The 15484-nt window shown below is 36.1% G+C and overlaps 1 protein-coding gene and 1 non-coding gene across 3 annotated transcripts; one reads left to right on the forward strand and one right to left on the reverse strand.

Annotated features, from left to right (window-relative positions):
- Positions 1 to 469: 469 nt before the first annotated feature.
- pus7 (pseudouridine synthase 7) lies at positions 470 to 12292 on the reverse strand. 2 transcript variants are annotated; one of them, XM_087797675.1, is made up of 17 exons: positions 12217 to 12292; positions 9263 to 9315; positions 8663 to 8961; positions 8496 to 8580; positions 7993 to 8109; positions 6834 to 6975; positions 5556 to 5667; positions 5416 to 5493; positions 5213 to 5341; positions 5009 to 5134; positions 4881 to 4942; positions 3582 to 3742; positions 3380 to 3506; positions 2518 to 2619; positions 2312 to 2441; positions 2151 to 2242; positions 470 to 947 (listed from the first exon to the last, which is right to left on the reverse strand). In XM_087797675.1, exons 1-17 carry the CDS (start codon positions 12233 to 12235, stop codon positions 811 to 813), a joined length of 1971 nt encoding a protein of 656 aa, XP_087653801.1. In that variant the 5' UTR covers positions 12236 to 12292; the 3' UTR covers positions 470 to 810. The 2 variants fall into 2 exon arrangements, with proteins under 2 accessions (XP_087653801.1, XP_087653802.1); XM_087797676.1 differs by lacking the exon at positions 12217 to 12292 and adding an exon at positions 9422 to 9692.
- trnat-agu (transfer RNA threonine (anticodon AGU)) lies at positions 9856 to 9929 on the forward strand. The gene has a single exon. It is a non-coding gene; the product is annotated as a tRNA-Thr (tRNA).
- Positions 12293 to 15484: the final 3192 nt, after the last annotated feature.

A 15484-nucleotide genomic window follows, 5' to 3' on the forward strand; every position in this document is an offset into this window, starting at 1 on the left:
AGTTGTATTTTAGTTTAGATAGATGAATAACAACGAAAAAACAAGATGTCTTGACTTTCGTCTAAAATGTACGTCTTGTTTATTTTTCTCCTTCATCATTTCAACAGCTACTGATAACCAAGTTTCACAACTAGTATTTTTCCAAGTCAATAAAGACAAAATTCAAACATGACTCGTCTAGAGGATCTTATTAAATTCAATTTTTTTTCTTAAAAAACCCTTTTCAAAGTATAGTTTTTGTTCCTTTAAGCAGAAAACAATCTGTCAGCAGGAAGATGAAGGAAAAAAACTTGAAGTATAAAGTATTTACATTTATATTCAAAGTTATTTCCTCACAATAAATACAAATATATCATTTTAGTTAAGTTTTAACCAGTAATTACACATTGATCTTAACTCCTCAGGGCCAGAGGCAGGGGACACCCTGGAAAGGTTGCCATCTTGACAGAAAACCACTTCTATCCCCAAATCAGGAAACAAAAACCAAGTTTATTTTCAAGATCACGTTCTACTTGAAAGAAAGACGGGAAGAGAAGATTTTTAAAAATGTTATTTGAGTAACGACGAGAAGTCAAATGTAACTAAAGACGTTTAATATCTCCTTCCATCAGGAGTCGAGTGAAAGTAAAAACAGTTGTTCACGGACAGAACACGACGACATCATCATCATCATCTTCATCATCATCATCTTCATCATGTCCTAATGACAGCAATCGTTAAAAATCCTAAATCAGCTCTTTGTCTCTCAAAGAAAATAACGGTCAGGTTCTCACGGAACCAAGTCTCCCACTGAACCGGCAGCACCTGGACTCAGTTGAACCAGGTGGTGTTCAGCTGCGTCTGCTTCTTGATGCTGGTGTCCAGCTTCAGAACCTCCCGGATCGCCATGGTGGCGTAAGTGGAGGGAGGCAGAGAGAACTCCATCCGGAGCGCCCGGTACTTTCCCTCTGTGGGCGGAAGAAGAGAACGTGTCGTCTTTTTACCTCTTCAAAACTTCAACATTTAAAGATATATATATATTTTTACCTCTTCAAAACTTCAACATTTAAAGATATATATATATTTTTACCTCTTCAAAACTCCAACATTTAAAGATATATATATATTTTTACCTCTTCAAAACTTCAACATTTAAAGATATATATATATTTTTACCTCTTCAAAACTTCAACATTTAAAGATATATATATATTTTTACCTCTTCAAAACTCCAACATTTAAAGATATATATATATTTTTACCTCTTCAAAACTTCAACATTAAAAGTTATTTGTTTGTTTTTTCCTCTTCAAAACTCCAACATTTAAAGATATATATATATTTTTTTACCTCTTCAAAACTTCAACATTAAAAGTTATTTGTTTGTTTTTACCTCTTCAAAACTCCAACATTTAAAGATATATATATATATTTTTACCTCTTCAAAACTTCAACATTTAAAGATATATATATTTTTTTACCTCTTCAAAACTCCAACATTAAAAGATATATATATATTTTTTTACCTCTTCAAAACTTCAACATTTAAAGATGTATATATATTTTTTTACCTCTTCAAAACTTCAACATTTAAAGATATATATATATTTTTACCTCTTCAAAACTCCAACATTTAAAGATATATATATATATTTTTACCTCTTCAAAACTCCAACATTAAAAGTTATTTGTTTGTTTTTTCCTCTTCAAAACTTCAACATTTAAAGATGTATATATATTTTTTTACCTCTTCAAAACTTCAACATTTAAAGATATATATATATTTTTACCTCTTCAAAACTCCAACATTTAAAGATATATATATATATTTTTACCTCTTCAAAACTCCAACATTAAAAGTTATTTGTTTGTTTTTTCCTCTTCAAAACTTCAATATTAAAAGCTTTTTTTTGTTTGTTTTTTTTTTACTCTTCAAAACTCTAACATTAAAGTATTTTTAGTTTTTTTTTTCCTCTTCAAAACACCCACAATATATATATATATATATATATATATATATATATATATACTTTTTTTACCTCTTCAAAACTTTAACATTTAAATATATATATATATATATATATATATATATTTTTTTTTTCCTCTTCAAAACTCCAACATTAAAACTTTTTTGTCTTTCAATCTAACATTTTGGACCCAAAGGTTCTGACCCGTGTTAAAGACCGGCGCCGGTTTGTTCTCCAGCTTCTCCAGGTCCGTGTGCACGAGGGAGATCCGCGGGTCGTCGTACCGGATCACCTCCCTGAACAGGAAGACATCGGCATCAGTGACATGCTGTCGGTGGAACCCGGACCACGACAAGAGGACGGACCAGCTGACGTCCGTGGGTTTGATGACGACCCGTCTGTAGGCCCCCGGCAGAGAGTAGTCCTTGACCTTGTGCCGCATGTTGTCGATGTCCAGGCTGTCGGCGCTCAGCAGCTCCCGGTAGCCTTCGCCCACTGTCTCACACACACACACACACACACTTGTACGTCTGCAGCGGTGAAGATTAACTACACAATGATGATGTCTGACCGTGATGTGTCGGGTAGACGACGTCGTATCCAGGCAGCGGCATCACGATGTCATGTATGGTGTGTTGCTGAGCTTCCTCCTCAGACAGCACGTGTGCGGTGGCTTCACACAAACACACAACTACTGTTAAAATCATGTTAACACTCAAATATTGTGGTCATATTTTGAATTCTGGTGATCACTGCAGATGAGAGACCAGACAGTGGGTTGGAGATGGCAGTTGCACTCATTTCCATCATGGCTGGACCAGTAAGGCTGACATGGATATCAGCAGTTAAATTTGTACATACGAGACCTTCAATCTTGTCGGGAAGTCTGCAGTTTCATCTCATTCTTGACACACACTTTCTTCTAAAACTACATGCACACACTGAAGAGGGAGGAGCTCAGATCGGCTCATCCAGGTTTTCACCGATTTTTATCCTTCCTTGCAGTTTATATTTTCAATATTTATCAAGTATTCATTTCTTTTTTTAAAGCATTGTATTTGAAATCAAAATACATATGAAGGATAGAAACGGTAACCGTGTCCAGAGAGTTCTGAGACTGAACCTGACATCAGTTAGTGACCAGAACTCATCTCAATCACTGACTAATCTCATCTTGCAGAAGAAAGTCTAAGATGGCGGCCGTTTAGTGTGGTTAGTGTCCATCGAACCATAGTTGTGTGTGTGTTTTAGTGACAATTTAGTGTGTATGGCACATACTAAGAATTGAGACGCACTTACGCACTAAAAAATACTAACTTTAAGTACGCTAGTATGTGACTTGAGACACAGCATTGGTTGAGATGATGACACTCAAAGAAGTCGTCCATCTTGATCATCATCCACCTTTTAACACCATTCACATCTGGACTCACTTCCTCGGAGCACCAGGTCGCCCCCGACCGGCTTCAGCCCGAAGGCCTCGATCCTGCGGCTCACCATGGTGTTCCAGACCACGCTCTGGTAGCTGTGGATGTACATCAGCCGGTTGTTGCGGGGGATCTGTGCCGGGACAGCAGGAGTGAGCCCCGAGTGGAGGGTTGAACGAGTCGTGAGTCAAGAGAGTGAGAAGCAGACCAGTGCGAAGGCCGTGACGATGCTCTTCTTGCCGTACATGGACAGACCTCGCAGCAGCTGACCCTCCACGCAGCGCTTGTTGGGCAGCTTCTTCAAGGCGGCCTCAGGGTCCTGGGACTTGGCCCACTCCTCTCTGCAGCGAACCAGGAACTCTTTCTCCGCTGCAGGGAAGAGTTTACGAAACAAAATTCTACATTAGACTCGCGCAACTAAAATATAAAACTAGCAGCTTCAAATAAACTTTCAAGAAGAAAACAAGAGGAGCAGGAGTCGACCAGTTTGTCCCGCATTACAAAAAGTGATGTTTGGTGTAAGTAAGTAATATTTATAGAACGCTTTTTCTAAACCAACAGTAAGAAGCAGAATTTTAAAATGATCCTGAAAGAAACTGGCAGCCAGTGAAGAGTTTGAAGGAGAAATGTGAGTTCTTCTACTAGAGCAGCCAGTGAAGAGTTTGAAGGAGAAATGTGAGTTCTTCTACTAGAGCGGCCAGTGAAGAGTTTGAAGGAGAAATGTGAGTTCTTCTACTAGAGCAGCCAGTGAAGAGTTTGAAGGAGAAATGTGAGTTCTTCTACTAGAGCAGCCAGTGAAGAGTTTGAAGGAGAAATGTGAGTTCTTCTACTAGAGCAGCCAGTGAAGAGTTTGAAGGAGAAATGTGAGTTCTTCTACTAGAGCAGCCAGTGAAGAGTTTGAAGGAGAAATGTGAGTTCTTCTACTAGAGCAGCCAGTGAAGAGTTTGAAGGAGAAATGTGAGTTCTTCTACTAGAGCGGCCAGTGAAGAGTTTGAAGGAGAAATGTGAGTTCTTCTACTAGAGCGGCTCAGAATTCTGGCTGCAGAGTTTAGTATGAACTGCAGGCGAAACACATCCTTCTGGTTTAGACACTAAATAAACTGTTACAATAGTGTAAACGACACAAACGCATGGATTATAAAATCCAGATCATGTTGTGACATCATTTAAGTTCATAGATTGTTCTCAGTCGAAGTAAATGAGCAGTAACTTCAAACCAGTGGTTTTAAACTCATGCCACATTTACACAGATGGTAAAAACAAAATAATAATTTGCCTTTGGCCTCAAGATAATATCACAAAATAAATATATATTTTTTTTGTTTATTTCTTTTTAAACAAAGGGGGGTAAACTATAACATATATTCGTACCTCTTCTCCTCCACCTCTTACTTATGACCCCAGAGGTAGCTTGGGTGGAGGTTATTTACTTTAGAGCACCGTCAGTCCGTATTAAATTAAAAGCTAATAACTACACCCATCTAAAGCTCATAAAGATCCCAGGTACCTCCTGGACGCGGCTTCAGAATCAGGTCCACCACCTCGTTCCAGTCGTTCCTCAGGATGGCTCTGTCGAGGACAAGCGGTCCATTAGACTCCTGACCACTGCGGGCGTGGAGCAGAAAACGTTCTCACCTCCCGACGTTCTGAGTGGGGACGGCCGTGGTACCGAAGCGCTGCATCCCGTAGTAGTTGATGAAACCCGTCTCCTGCAGAGACTTCATGGCCTGGTGGACCTGAGGGTCCGTCCCCGAGATGTTCCTGAAGATCAGTGGAATATTTATCCTCGACATCCAAGAGTGGTTCGTGGTCTCAGACGTGGCATCTTCGTGGTCTTACCTGATGATCACGGTGAAGTGGTTCCCCTGCAGCTCACCCAGCTTGAGAGGATGGTTCTTGTAGGAGAAGTTCCCCAGTCTGAGGTTATTGAGGCACTTGTTGAGGTGGGACAACCTCTCTGCTGTGATCCTGCACGGAAACAAATCCTTCTCTTTAGCTCCTGATTGTTTTAAGGACCCTGAAAAAAAAAAAAGGAACCTCACTTGAGAACGGCGATCTCCTGCACTGTGATGGCCCGCTTGTCTTTGGTGCCCATGTAGGAGAACATGTTGGGTCTGAGCCTGGAGACAAACGCATTCAGATCCAGCTTCGGTCGTCACTGCTCGTGTTACGGCGAAGATACCTGAGGAACTTGGAGAGGACGTTGATGGCGTCCATCGTGTCCTTGTTCTCCTTGTAGAGCACAAAGTGACAGAAGCTGCCGCGGTTTCTGGGCCAGAAGTGTTTCCGAGGAGCTGCAAGAGAGGCAGACATTTAGAAAAACCCGAACTATGATGATGATTTTTATCATTCAGACTTCAAATGCAAAACTTTCACTCCGGTTGAGGCAACAAACTGACAAATGCTCGACACTATTTGGGACTTGATCTGTAATAATCTCAACAGACGAAAAATATTAGACTTAATTCTAGACGTTTTAATGACATCAAAGAGGGGGAGAAAAAGTTCTTCTGAAAACCATATTTCTAGCCTAAATGTCTTGATTCAAAGAACAGACTTAATATCTACTGTAAAAAAAGACTTTCAGGTTGGACAACATTTTAAAGACATGTTCTGCAGATTCATTATTATGAAGGGAAAAGGTGTTTTTTGACTCTTTCATCCCTAAATATAAAAATGTAGGTTATTGCAAGACTAGTGTTCATTTTTTCTAGTAGGCAAGTGTCTTGAATTTAACACCGTTATTATAGTGCCAAAAAAAAAGATTTATTCATTTGATGACCGGATGGTTTACTTAAGGTTATTATGGCAAATGATCACAGTTAAATATGAGTCAGAAATTTAAATTCAACCTTAAAAATTCAAGTTTCTAATCGAAGTTCATAGATAAATTGAATGAATGATGATATCTTTGACAGGAAAATGTTCTTTTTGAACATCACAAGGTGATAAAAAAGACACAAATATTAACAGTATCGCTAACAATTACTTTTCTTGCTAATTTCAAGAAACAAATTCAATCTGCTTATTTTTGGAGAAGCGTTTTTTTTTCCAGAGCACGACCTTTGTAGGGGTCGTGAGTTTAAACTCCAGGACATCCCCAGGTTCTCTGTTACGGTAAAGTGCTTACCTGCACTGATTTTGACGCCTGTCCCATAGAGAACAGCAAAAAAAGGATAGAAGGACAGAGTTACAAAAGAGGCTACAGAGGTAGAGCTGCATGCAGTTGGAGCGATCATGCCAAACAGAACGAGACCCAAACTTACGAAGCTCTTTCTAGAAACAATAACTGAATTTGACCACTTAGGTCCAGACAGCTACTGTGTGAATTCTTTCCGCCTGCAGGTTTATTGTAAGATCACAAGACATGCAGCCGTGTCAACCATGCTCTCAGTTGTAATCCAACTATAAAGATGTTTTTTTTTTTACAAATACTCAAGATACACTCTTTGCCGTGTACCTTCGAGGGCCTTCTTCCCAGCTGCGTGATACGCCACGATGTATTTCCGTCCGTCTTTCTCTTCCGTCTTCGTCTCCAGACCAGGAAACTGAGCTTTGATGGCTTTGTGGACCAGCGTCCTCTTTTCTTTGGCTTCATCCCCCTGTAGAGACGGAGAGACTGAGATCAATCCTCCTCTCATCACAGAGGTGTGAGGACGTGATCTTTTTACTTTGGTTGTCGAGTCATTTCAATCCCTTTTACTGCATGGTTACAAATACAGTTCTTTCACTCAAAGTCATGTCAGGCATTTAAGAGCCGATTGTAGGAATAAATACACCTTCTGACATATTGTTTTCTTAAACCAGAAAGATGCTCATCCTGGTGTATTTCAACAGTTTGTTTTCATGTCTCAACAAGAAGGATGTGTCTCGCCTGCAGTTCATACAAAACTCTGCAGCCAGAATTCTGAGCCGCTCTAGTAGAAGAACTCACATTTCTCCTTCAAACTCTTCACTGGCTGCCAGTTTCTTTCAGGATCATTTTAAAATTCTGGTTCTTACTTTCAGATCTATTCATGGTCAGACCTTCCATCAGTGATCTGATTCAGACTTACACCCCAGCTCGGGCTCTGAGGTCTGTGGATCAGAATCTACTGATGGTTCCTGAACTTCCGGACCAGAGGAGAGAAATCCTTCCAGACTGTTGCTCCTAAGCTTTGGAACCATCTCTGTGTTTGATGATCTACTGACTCCTTCAAGAAACATCTGTGTTTGATGATCTACTGACTCCTTCAAGAAACATCTGTGTTTGATGATCTACTGACTCCTTCAAGAAACATCTGTGTTTGATGATCTACTGACTCCTTCTAGAAACATCTTAAGACGTTTTTATTTGTTCAGGCTTTTCCTTGATTTTCTGGAACTCCTGTTGTGTTCTCAGTGTTATCTTGACCTTTAAAGTATATACTTTATTGAATATTGTTTTGATTATTCAAGCACTTTGTGACCCTGGTCTGGAAAAGCGCTATATAAATAAAAATTACTTACTTACTTACTTTTCATTACATTTACAATTGTTGATGAAGTTGTCTAAATGGTCCCAATATTCTGTCTCTGATCCTCATTGTTAATATTCTTCTGGTCAATGGCCATGTTTTAATGTTACTTCCTTCACCAACCTCAATTAAGACGTTGTCCTCTTTGTTCTTGAAGAGCTGGAGTTCAGCGAGCTTCTTCTTCTGTTCATCGGTCAAAACGTCGGATTCCGGCAACTGCGGTGTTTCTTCTGCCACCTCCTGATGAACACACACACACACACACACACACACACACACACACACACACACACACACACACACACACACACACACACACACACACACACACACACACACACACACACACACACACACACACACACACACACACACACACACACACACACACACACACACACACACACACACACACACACACACACACACACACACACACAGCGAAAGAATCGAAGACAGAATCAAGGGATCTGATTTGCTAGTTTTGAAGTGTCATGGAAACAAACAAAGCTTCTTCCTCTCGAATGTACTGGCAAAAGTTTTTAAGACAGAGGGTGATCCAACATACTGGATACCTTCAGATAACATAACTGTAGATTGACATCTGGAACAAACTGAAGTTTCACCTCAATCACCGCCGGAATGGTCAAGTCGTCCAAGTGAACGATCTTCCCTTGCTTTCCTATCTCATGTACCACGAAATCCGAATACCTTTAGGGAGACAAATAAAACAAGTTTCTAAATGACTCATAGACAAAATATCTACTTATATTCCTGCATCTAATGTACAAACCTCTCTTTCAGAATCCCAGAGAAGCCCTCGAGATCACTGATGTACTTCAAGATACCCACGTCGACCTCCGTCTGTCCGTGCTTCATCATCTCTGCGAATCTCTCCCCATCGTTTCCTACTTCTTCTCCTTCTTCTTCTTCTTCTTCAGGCTCTCCCTCATTCTCCCCGTGAGGAGGAAGTCTGTCGCCTTCCACTCTTGGTTTCTTGGTCACCGTCTTCTCCTCCTCATCCTCCGGGGTCCCTCTTTTCTCCCCGACCTGAGCGCAGGAGTTCACCGACTCCGACATTTTAGATTCAAACTAGGAGACGAAGAGAAGTCAACGAAAGAAAGGGAACATTTTGAGTGAATGAATAAGCATTAACAACAAACACATGGGTCAATATTAAAAGGTGGGACTTTATTCATCTCCATTAATGTACTTGGAGTGACGTTTTACAACTTAACAAACTTGTCAACAAACACACTTTTGAATCCAGTCTGACGCTCAAGTCATTTACATCTGTTATAGTTATGCATTGATGTTAAACGTAACATAGTTCAGAAAAGAGCGAAAACCCAATAGAAAAACATTGTGACATGTAGAAAACAGAATATTTTACCGTCCACAGAGCTTGAACGGAAGACAATATGCTGCTTAAACAGATGTTTCTCCCTGAATGGCACAAACACACACGTTAGCATAGCAGCTAACAGAACTGCGTCCGTGAGATGCTATCAGAACAGCAACTAACTTGCAAATAAAACTTCATATGACTCACAAAAAACGCGTTCAGTCTGACAAGCAAGAGCAGAAGAGAAACTAGTACATCACACACACACGTGCATGTGTGTATCAACGCGTACTCGTCCCGGAAACAGATCTTGCCGGATACTCCCGCCCACTGCACCCCATTGGTCAAAGGAAACGTCAATCAAAATGGGTCCCGCCGTTGATATTGACTGAACTAAACATTTAAATCTCGTTGATGGTTCTGATTTAATGACTTTACTAAACTGTTTAACTATAGATCACTTTTCATGGTTCTGATTTAAAAGTAATGCGATTAATAGAAACGTTTATCGAAAGTTTAAAAAACACGTGTTTGCTGCGTCACTGATCACTATGGCAACAGGCTCTGACAGTTGATGCAGTATCTGGTTCCGTTCGACTGCAGTATCTTCCAACTCGGAACCGTATACGTCCGGGTTTACCGGCGCCGTGGCTTAGATGGTTAAAGCGCCTGTCTAGTAAACAGGAGATCCTGGGTTCGAATCCCAGCGGTGCCTTTTGACGTTAACATGAAAGAGTAATGAGTTCAGAGCACCAATGGTTACGTTGGTTTAAAAAGTTAACCGAGTAACACACAACTCTTAATCGCTAAGTGATAAGACAATATAAGTGTAAGGATATGACGACTTTACTGTAATCTATCATCTAGATTTAAAACACATTTTAAATAATCACTTGATTAACTGATAATCTTTCATATTTAATTCTTATTAAATAATCATTGTCTTGCGTTAAAGTCCATTCGCTGCAACAACCCGAATTCTTCAGGTCAAACTGAGAGAAAAACAAAACAATCTCTCGATGGTCCAGCTAGTCAAGGACAAGGGCAGACATCTGCGTAAGTCAACTGATAAACAGATTGATACCGATGAGGTAATGAATCAGATTGTGGAGAATGAAATATGATATGACAGCTAATGGAGTCAATTTTCTTCTCCTCGTTCAAGACTAAATTGTGTTGTGCGGTTTGTACATTTGATGACACCATCAATATATGAATGTACATTATGTTTCTTTATTGAACAACAGGAGGTGAATTGTTTTGTGCACTTTTGGCGTCATCCGCTGTGTTAGCTGCTTTCTCTCACTGACTTTATTACTTTACTTTTACTTTATTGGCAATACAATAAGAAAATATTGTAAAACAGTAAAGCCCTATTAGCACTGGATAAGTATTACCTGAGGGACCTCTGTGTTTTGTAAATTACCTTCTCTGTGTTATTTTAAGTTCATTCAAACGAGTTAAGCGACGTCTGTAAAATAGTTATTTTGACTGACATTACCTAGAGATACACATGTAAAAAGCAATTACTGAAAGTTAGTGTAACCAAGCGTTCTTGGTTTAGAGAAGATAAAGTGAACAACCTTTTATTTTCTTTCGTTTCTCAACTTGTGCAGACGCTCAACACTGAGAGCTGCACATAAATGTGCCCCAACATTATTCTTACAGAAGAGACACAGTAGTGTAACCGAGTGTATTCCTGAGGGAAACAACAACAACTTAGTTTGTATCTGTGCAGCGCGCACGTCTTCTTTACTTTCGTCATGTGGAACACACCCCCGACAACAACGAACTACATCTACTTCCTTTCAACCCCTTCAAAATAAAACAGCGGAAGTAACTATTAACACAATGGCGAGTGTCTAGAGGTGTGTTACAGTGATATATATGCAGCATTCAGAATTACAAACACAGACATGCGTATTTGCACGGGACTAGAATTATCACCGACGTCTGTGTTTGTCGAATTGCAGTAAGTAATTTGCGGCGGAATTATTACATTAGAAATCACAGACATGGCGCATTCGCACAGGATTAAAACTCAGACATTCTCCGTAACTATTACAAATCACCAGACGTCCCCAGGTCATACTTTCCTGTGAGAATTCGTATTACCTGGGGACGTCTGGTGATTTGTAATAATTATGCAGAATGTCTGAGTTATAGTCCTGTGCGAATGCGCCATGTCTGTGTTTGTAGTTGTGAATGCTGCATATATGTCACTGTAACACACTTCTAGACACTCGCCATTGTGTTCATATTTACTTCTAATGTTTTATTTTGAAGGGGTTGAAAGGAAGTAGATGTAGTTCGTTGTTGTCGGGAAGAAGACGTGCGCGCTGCACAGCTACAAACTAAGTTGTCGTTGTTTCCCACACGAATACACTCGGTTACACTACTGTGTCTCTTCTGTAAGAATAATGTTGGGGCACATTTATGTGCAGCTCTCGCTGTTGAGCGTCTGCACAAGTTGAGAAACGAAAGAAAATAAAAGGTTGTTCACTTTATCTTCTCTAAACAAAGAACGCTTGTTAAGACTAACTTTCTCTTTCAGTACTTGTGCTAATTTTTACATCTGTATCTCTAGGTATTATTAGTATTTATTATAGTATTAATATTTATTATTATTAGTTTCTCTAGGTAGGATTTTGTTATTTTTCTTTGATCTAGGTTCTTTATACTTAGATTGTATCATCTTGTTCTTTCTCTTTATTTCTCTTTGTTCTTGTTCTTATTTTATGAATAATTGCTGTATTGCTGTGTCTAATTGGAAAAAAAAAATCAATAAAGTTCTTCCTAACCTAACATAATGTCAGTAAAAATGATTATTTTACAGACGTCGCTTATCACGTGTGAATGCACTTAAAATGAACACAGAGAAGGTCATTTATAAAACACAGAGGTCACCAGGTAATACTTATCCCGGGAGAATCGGGCCAAAGTCTCTCCGTTCTGGGTCTGCTCCCTGGTCTTCTAGGGGTAACATGCCCTGAACATCTCACCAGCTCGTCCTGGATTCATCCTAAGCAGATGGAGCAGCGGTTTAACTCCGAGCGTCTCCCGGATGACCTCGCTCCTCACCCGCTCTCTAAGAGAGAATGCAGCCACTCTACGGAGAAAACCCATGTCAGCTGCTTGTACCCGCCATCTTGTTTGTTATGGTCACTACTGTCACTGTCCTACGACCTTCTCCGTGCCGATTACCTTCCACATCCGGGTTATCATGACGTCACTTCCTTCAAGCATGCGCACATCGTTTTACCAGAACTTGAATATATTTAATATTTCATAACCTTTTTAACTTATTTTAGTTAACTCGACTGTTGTTAATACATCATTTTAATATAAAAAAAATAATAATAAAAAATAAATTTGTTCGTACTTAAAGAATTGATTCAAGCGACACTTGCGCGATGAGACCAGAAAAGGAAAGCTGAGGAAATATGAAACATTTATTTTCTGCTGATCTGTTATAATTTCCCGTTTATTCCTTTGTTTTCTTGCAAAATAATTAATTTACTGTTATTGAAATAATTTAAATACTGACTTATCACGTTATAGTTGCTTAAAAAGCTGTTTGTGCACAATGTATTTTATTAAAAAATAAACCGTAATAGTTGACAAAGATCTGATGTTCAGCAGGTTTTGAAGTATAAGTGAACAAAGTTTCATGTATTTTTACTGCAGAAATATTGATTTATTGTGATTTTAGTACAGTGTCCTGGTCCTTCTGCGGTGGCAGCCAAAGTTAAGTTAAACATAACTTAAACTTTGTTTTTGTTTGTAAATAACACAACTTAAACTTTGTTTTTTTTTGTAAATAACATCACTTTAACTTTGTTTTTGTTTGTAAATAACATAACTTTAACTTTGTTTTTGTTTGTAAATAACATAACTTTAACTTTGTTTTTGTTTGTAAATAACATAACTTTAACTTTGTTTTTGTTTGTAAATAACATAACTTTAACTTTGTTTTTGTTTGTAAATAACATAACTTTAACTTTGTTTTTGTTTGTAAATAACATAACTTTAACTTTGTTTTTGTTTGTAAATAACATCACTTAAACTTTGTTTTTGTTTGTAAATAATATAACTTTGTTTTTGTTTGTAAATAACATAACTTTAACTTTGTTTTTGTTTGTAAATAACATAACTTTAACTTGGTTTTTTTTTGTAAATAACATAACTTTAACTTTGTTTTTGTTTGTAAATAACATAACTTTAACTTTGTTTTTGTTTGTAAATAACATAACTTTAACTTTGTTTTTGTTTGTAAATAACATAACTTTAACTTTGTTTTTGTTTGTAAATAACACAACTTAAACTTTGTTTTTTTTTGTAAATAACATAACTTTAACTTTGTTTTTGTTTGTAAATAACATAACTTTAACTTTGTTTTTGTTTGTAAATAACATAACTTTAACTTTGTTTTTGTTTGTAAATAACATAACTTTAACTTTGTTTTTGTTTGTAAATAACATAACTTTAACTTTGTTTTTGTTTGTAAATAACATCACTTAAACTTTGTTTTTTGTTTGTAAATAATATAACTTTGTTTTTGTTTGTAAATAACATCACTTTAACTTTGTTTTTTTTTGTAAATAACATAACTTTAACTTTGTTTTTGTTTGTAAATAACATAACTTTAACTTTGTTTTTGTTTGTAAATAACATAACTTTAACTTTGTTTTTGTTTGTAAATAACATAACTTTAACTTTGTTTTTGTTTGTAAATAACATCACTTAAACTTTGTTTTTTTTTGTAAATAACATAACTTAAACTTTGTTTTTGTTTGTAAATAACATAACTTTAACTTTGTTTTTGTTTGTAAATAACATAACTTTAACTTTGTTTTTGTTTGTAAATAACATAACTTTAACTTTGTTTTTGTTTGTAAATAACATCACTTTAACTTTGTTTTTGTTTGTAAATAACACAACTTGAACTTTGTTTTTGTTTGTAAATAACATAACTTTAACTTTGTTTTTGTTTGTAAATAACATAACTTTAACTTTGTTTTTGTTTGTAAATAACATAAATTTAACTTTGTTTTTGTTTGTAAATAACATCACTTTAACTTTGTTTTTGTTTGTAAATAACATAACTTTAACTTGGTTTTTGTTTGTAAATAACATAACTTTAACTTTGTTTTTGTTTGTAAATAACATCACTTTAACTTTGTTTTTGTTTGTAAATAACATCACTTTAACTTTGTTTTTGTTTGTAAATAACATCACTTTAACTTTGTTTTTGTTTGTTAATAACATAACTTAAACTTTGTTTTTTTTTGTAAATAACATCACTTTAACTTTGTTTTTGTTTGTAAATAACACAACTTTAACTTTGTTTTTGTTTGTAAATAACATAACTTTAACTTTGTTTTTGTTTGTAAATAACATAACTTTAACTTTGTTTTTGTTTGTAAATAACATCACTTAAACTTTGTTTTTGTTTGTAAATAACATAACTTTAACTTTGTTTTTGTTTGTAAATAACATAACTTTAACTTTGTTTTTGTTTGTAAATAACATAACTTTAACTTTGTTTTTGTTTGTAAATAACATAACTTTAACTTTGTTTTTGTTTGTAAATAACATCACTTAAACTTTGTTTTTTGTTTGTAAATAATATAACTTTGTTTTTGTTTGTAAATAACATAACTTTAACTTTGTTTTTGTTTGTAAATAACATAACTTTAACTTGGTTTTTTTTTGTAAATAACATAACTTTAACTTTGTTTTTGTTTGTAAATAACATAACTTTAACTTTGTTTTTGTTTGTAAATAACATAACTTTAACTTTGTTTTTGTTTGTAAATAACATAACTTTAACTTTGTTTTTGTTTGTAAATAACATCACTTAAACTTTGTTTTTTTTTGTAAATAACATAACTTAAACTTTGTTTTTGTTTGTAAATAACATAACTTTAACTTTGTTTTTGTTTGTAAATAACATAACTTTAACTTTGTTTTTGTTTGTAAATAACATAACTTTAACTTTGTTTTTGTTTGTAAATAACATCACTTTAACTTTGTTTTTGTTTGTAAATAACACAACTTGAACTTTGTTTTTGTTTGTAAATAACATCACTTTAACTTTGTTTTTGTTTGTAAATAACATAACTTTAACTTTGTTTTTGTTTGTAAATAACATAACTTTAACTTTGTTTTTGTTTGTAAATAACATAACTTTAACTTGGTTTTTGTTTGTAAATAACATAACTTTAACTTGGTTTTTGTTTGTAAATAACATAACTTTAACTTTGTTTT

This window comes from Callionymus lyra, chromosome 8, assembly GCF_982586985.1.
Source record: "Callionymus lyra chromosome 8, fCalLyr1.hap1.1, whole genome shotgun sequence".
In the NCBI taxonomy this organism is placed as follows: domain Eukaryota; kingdom Metazoa; phylum Chordata; class Actinopteri; order Syngnathiformes; family Callionymidae; genus Callionymus; species Callionymus lyra.

Bases quoted from the DNA above. Each gene is read 5' to 3' on its own strand.
- pus7 (XM_087797675.1), bottom strand. The intron at 5,494-5,555 runs GTATCTTCGCCG...GTTTGTCTCCAG, and splicing joins GTCCTCTCCAAGTTCCTCAG to GCTCAGACCCAACATGTTCT. The intron at 4,943-5,008 runs GTGAGAACGTTT...TGTCCTCGACAG, and splicing joins CCCACTCAGAACGTCGGGAG to AGCCATCCTGAGGAACGACT.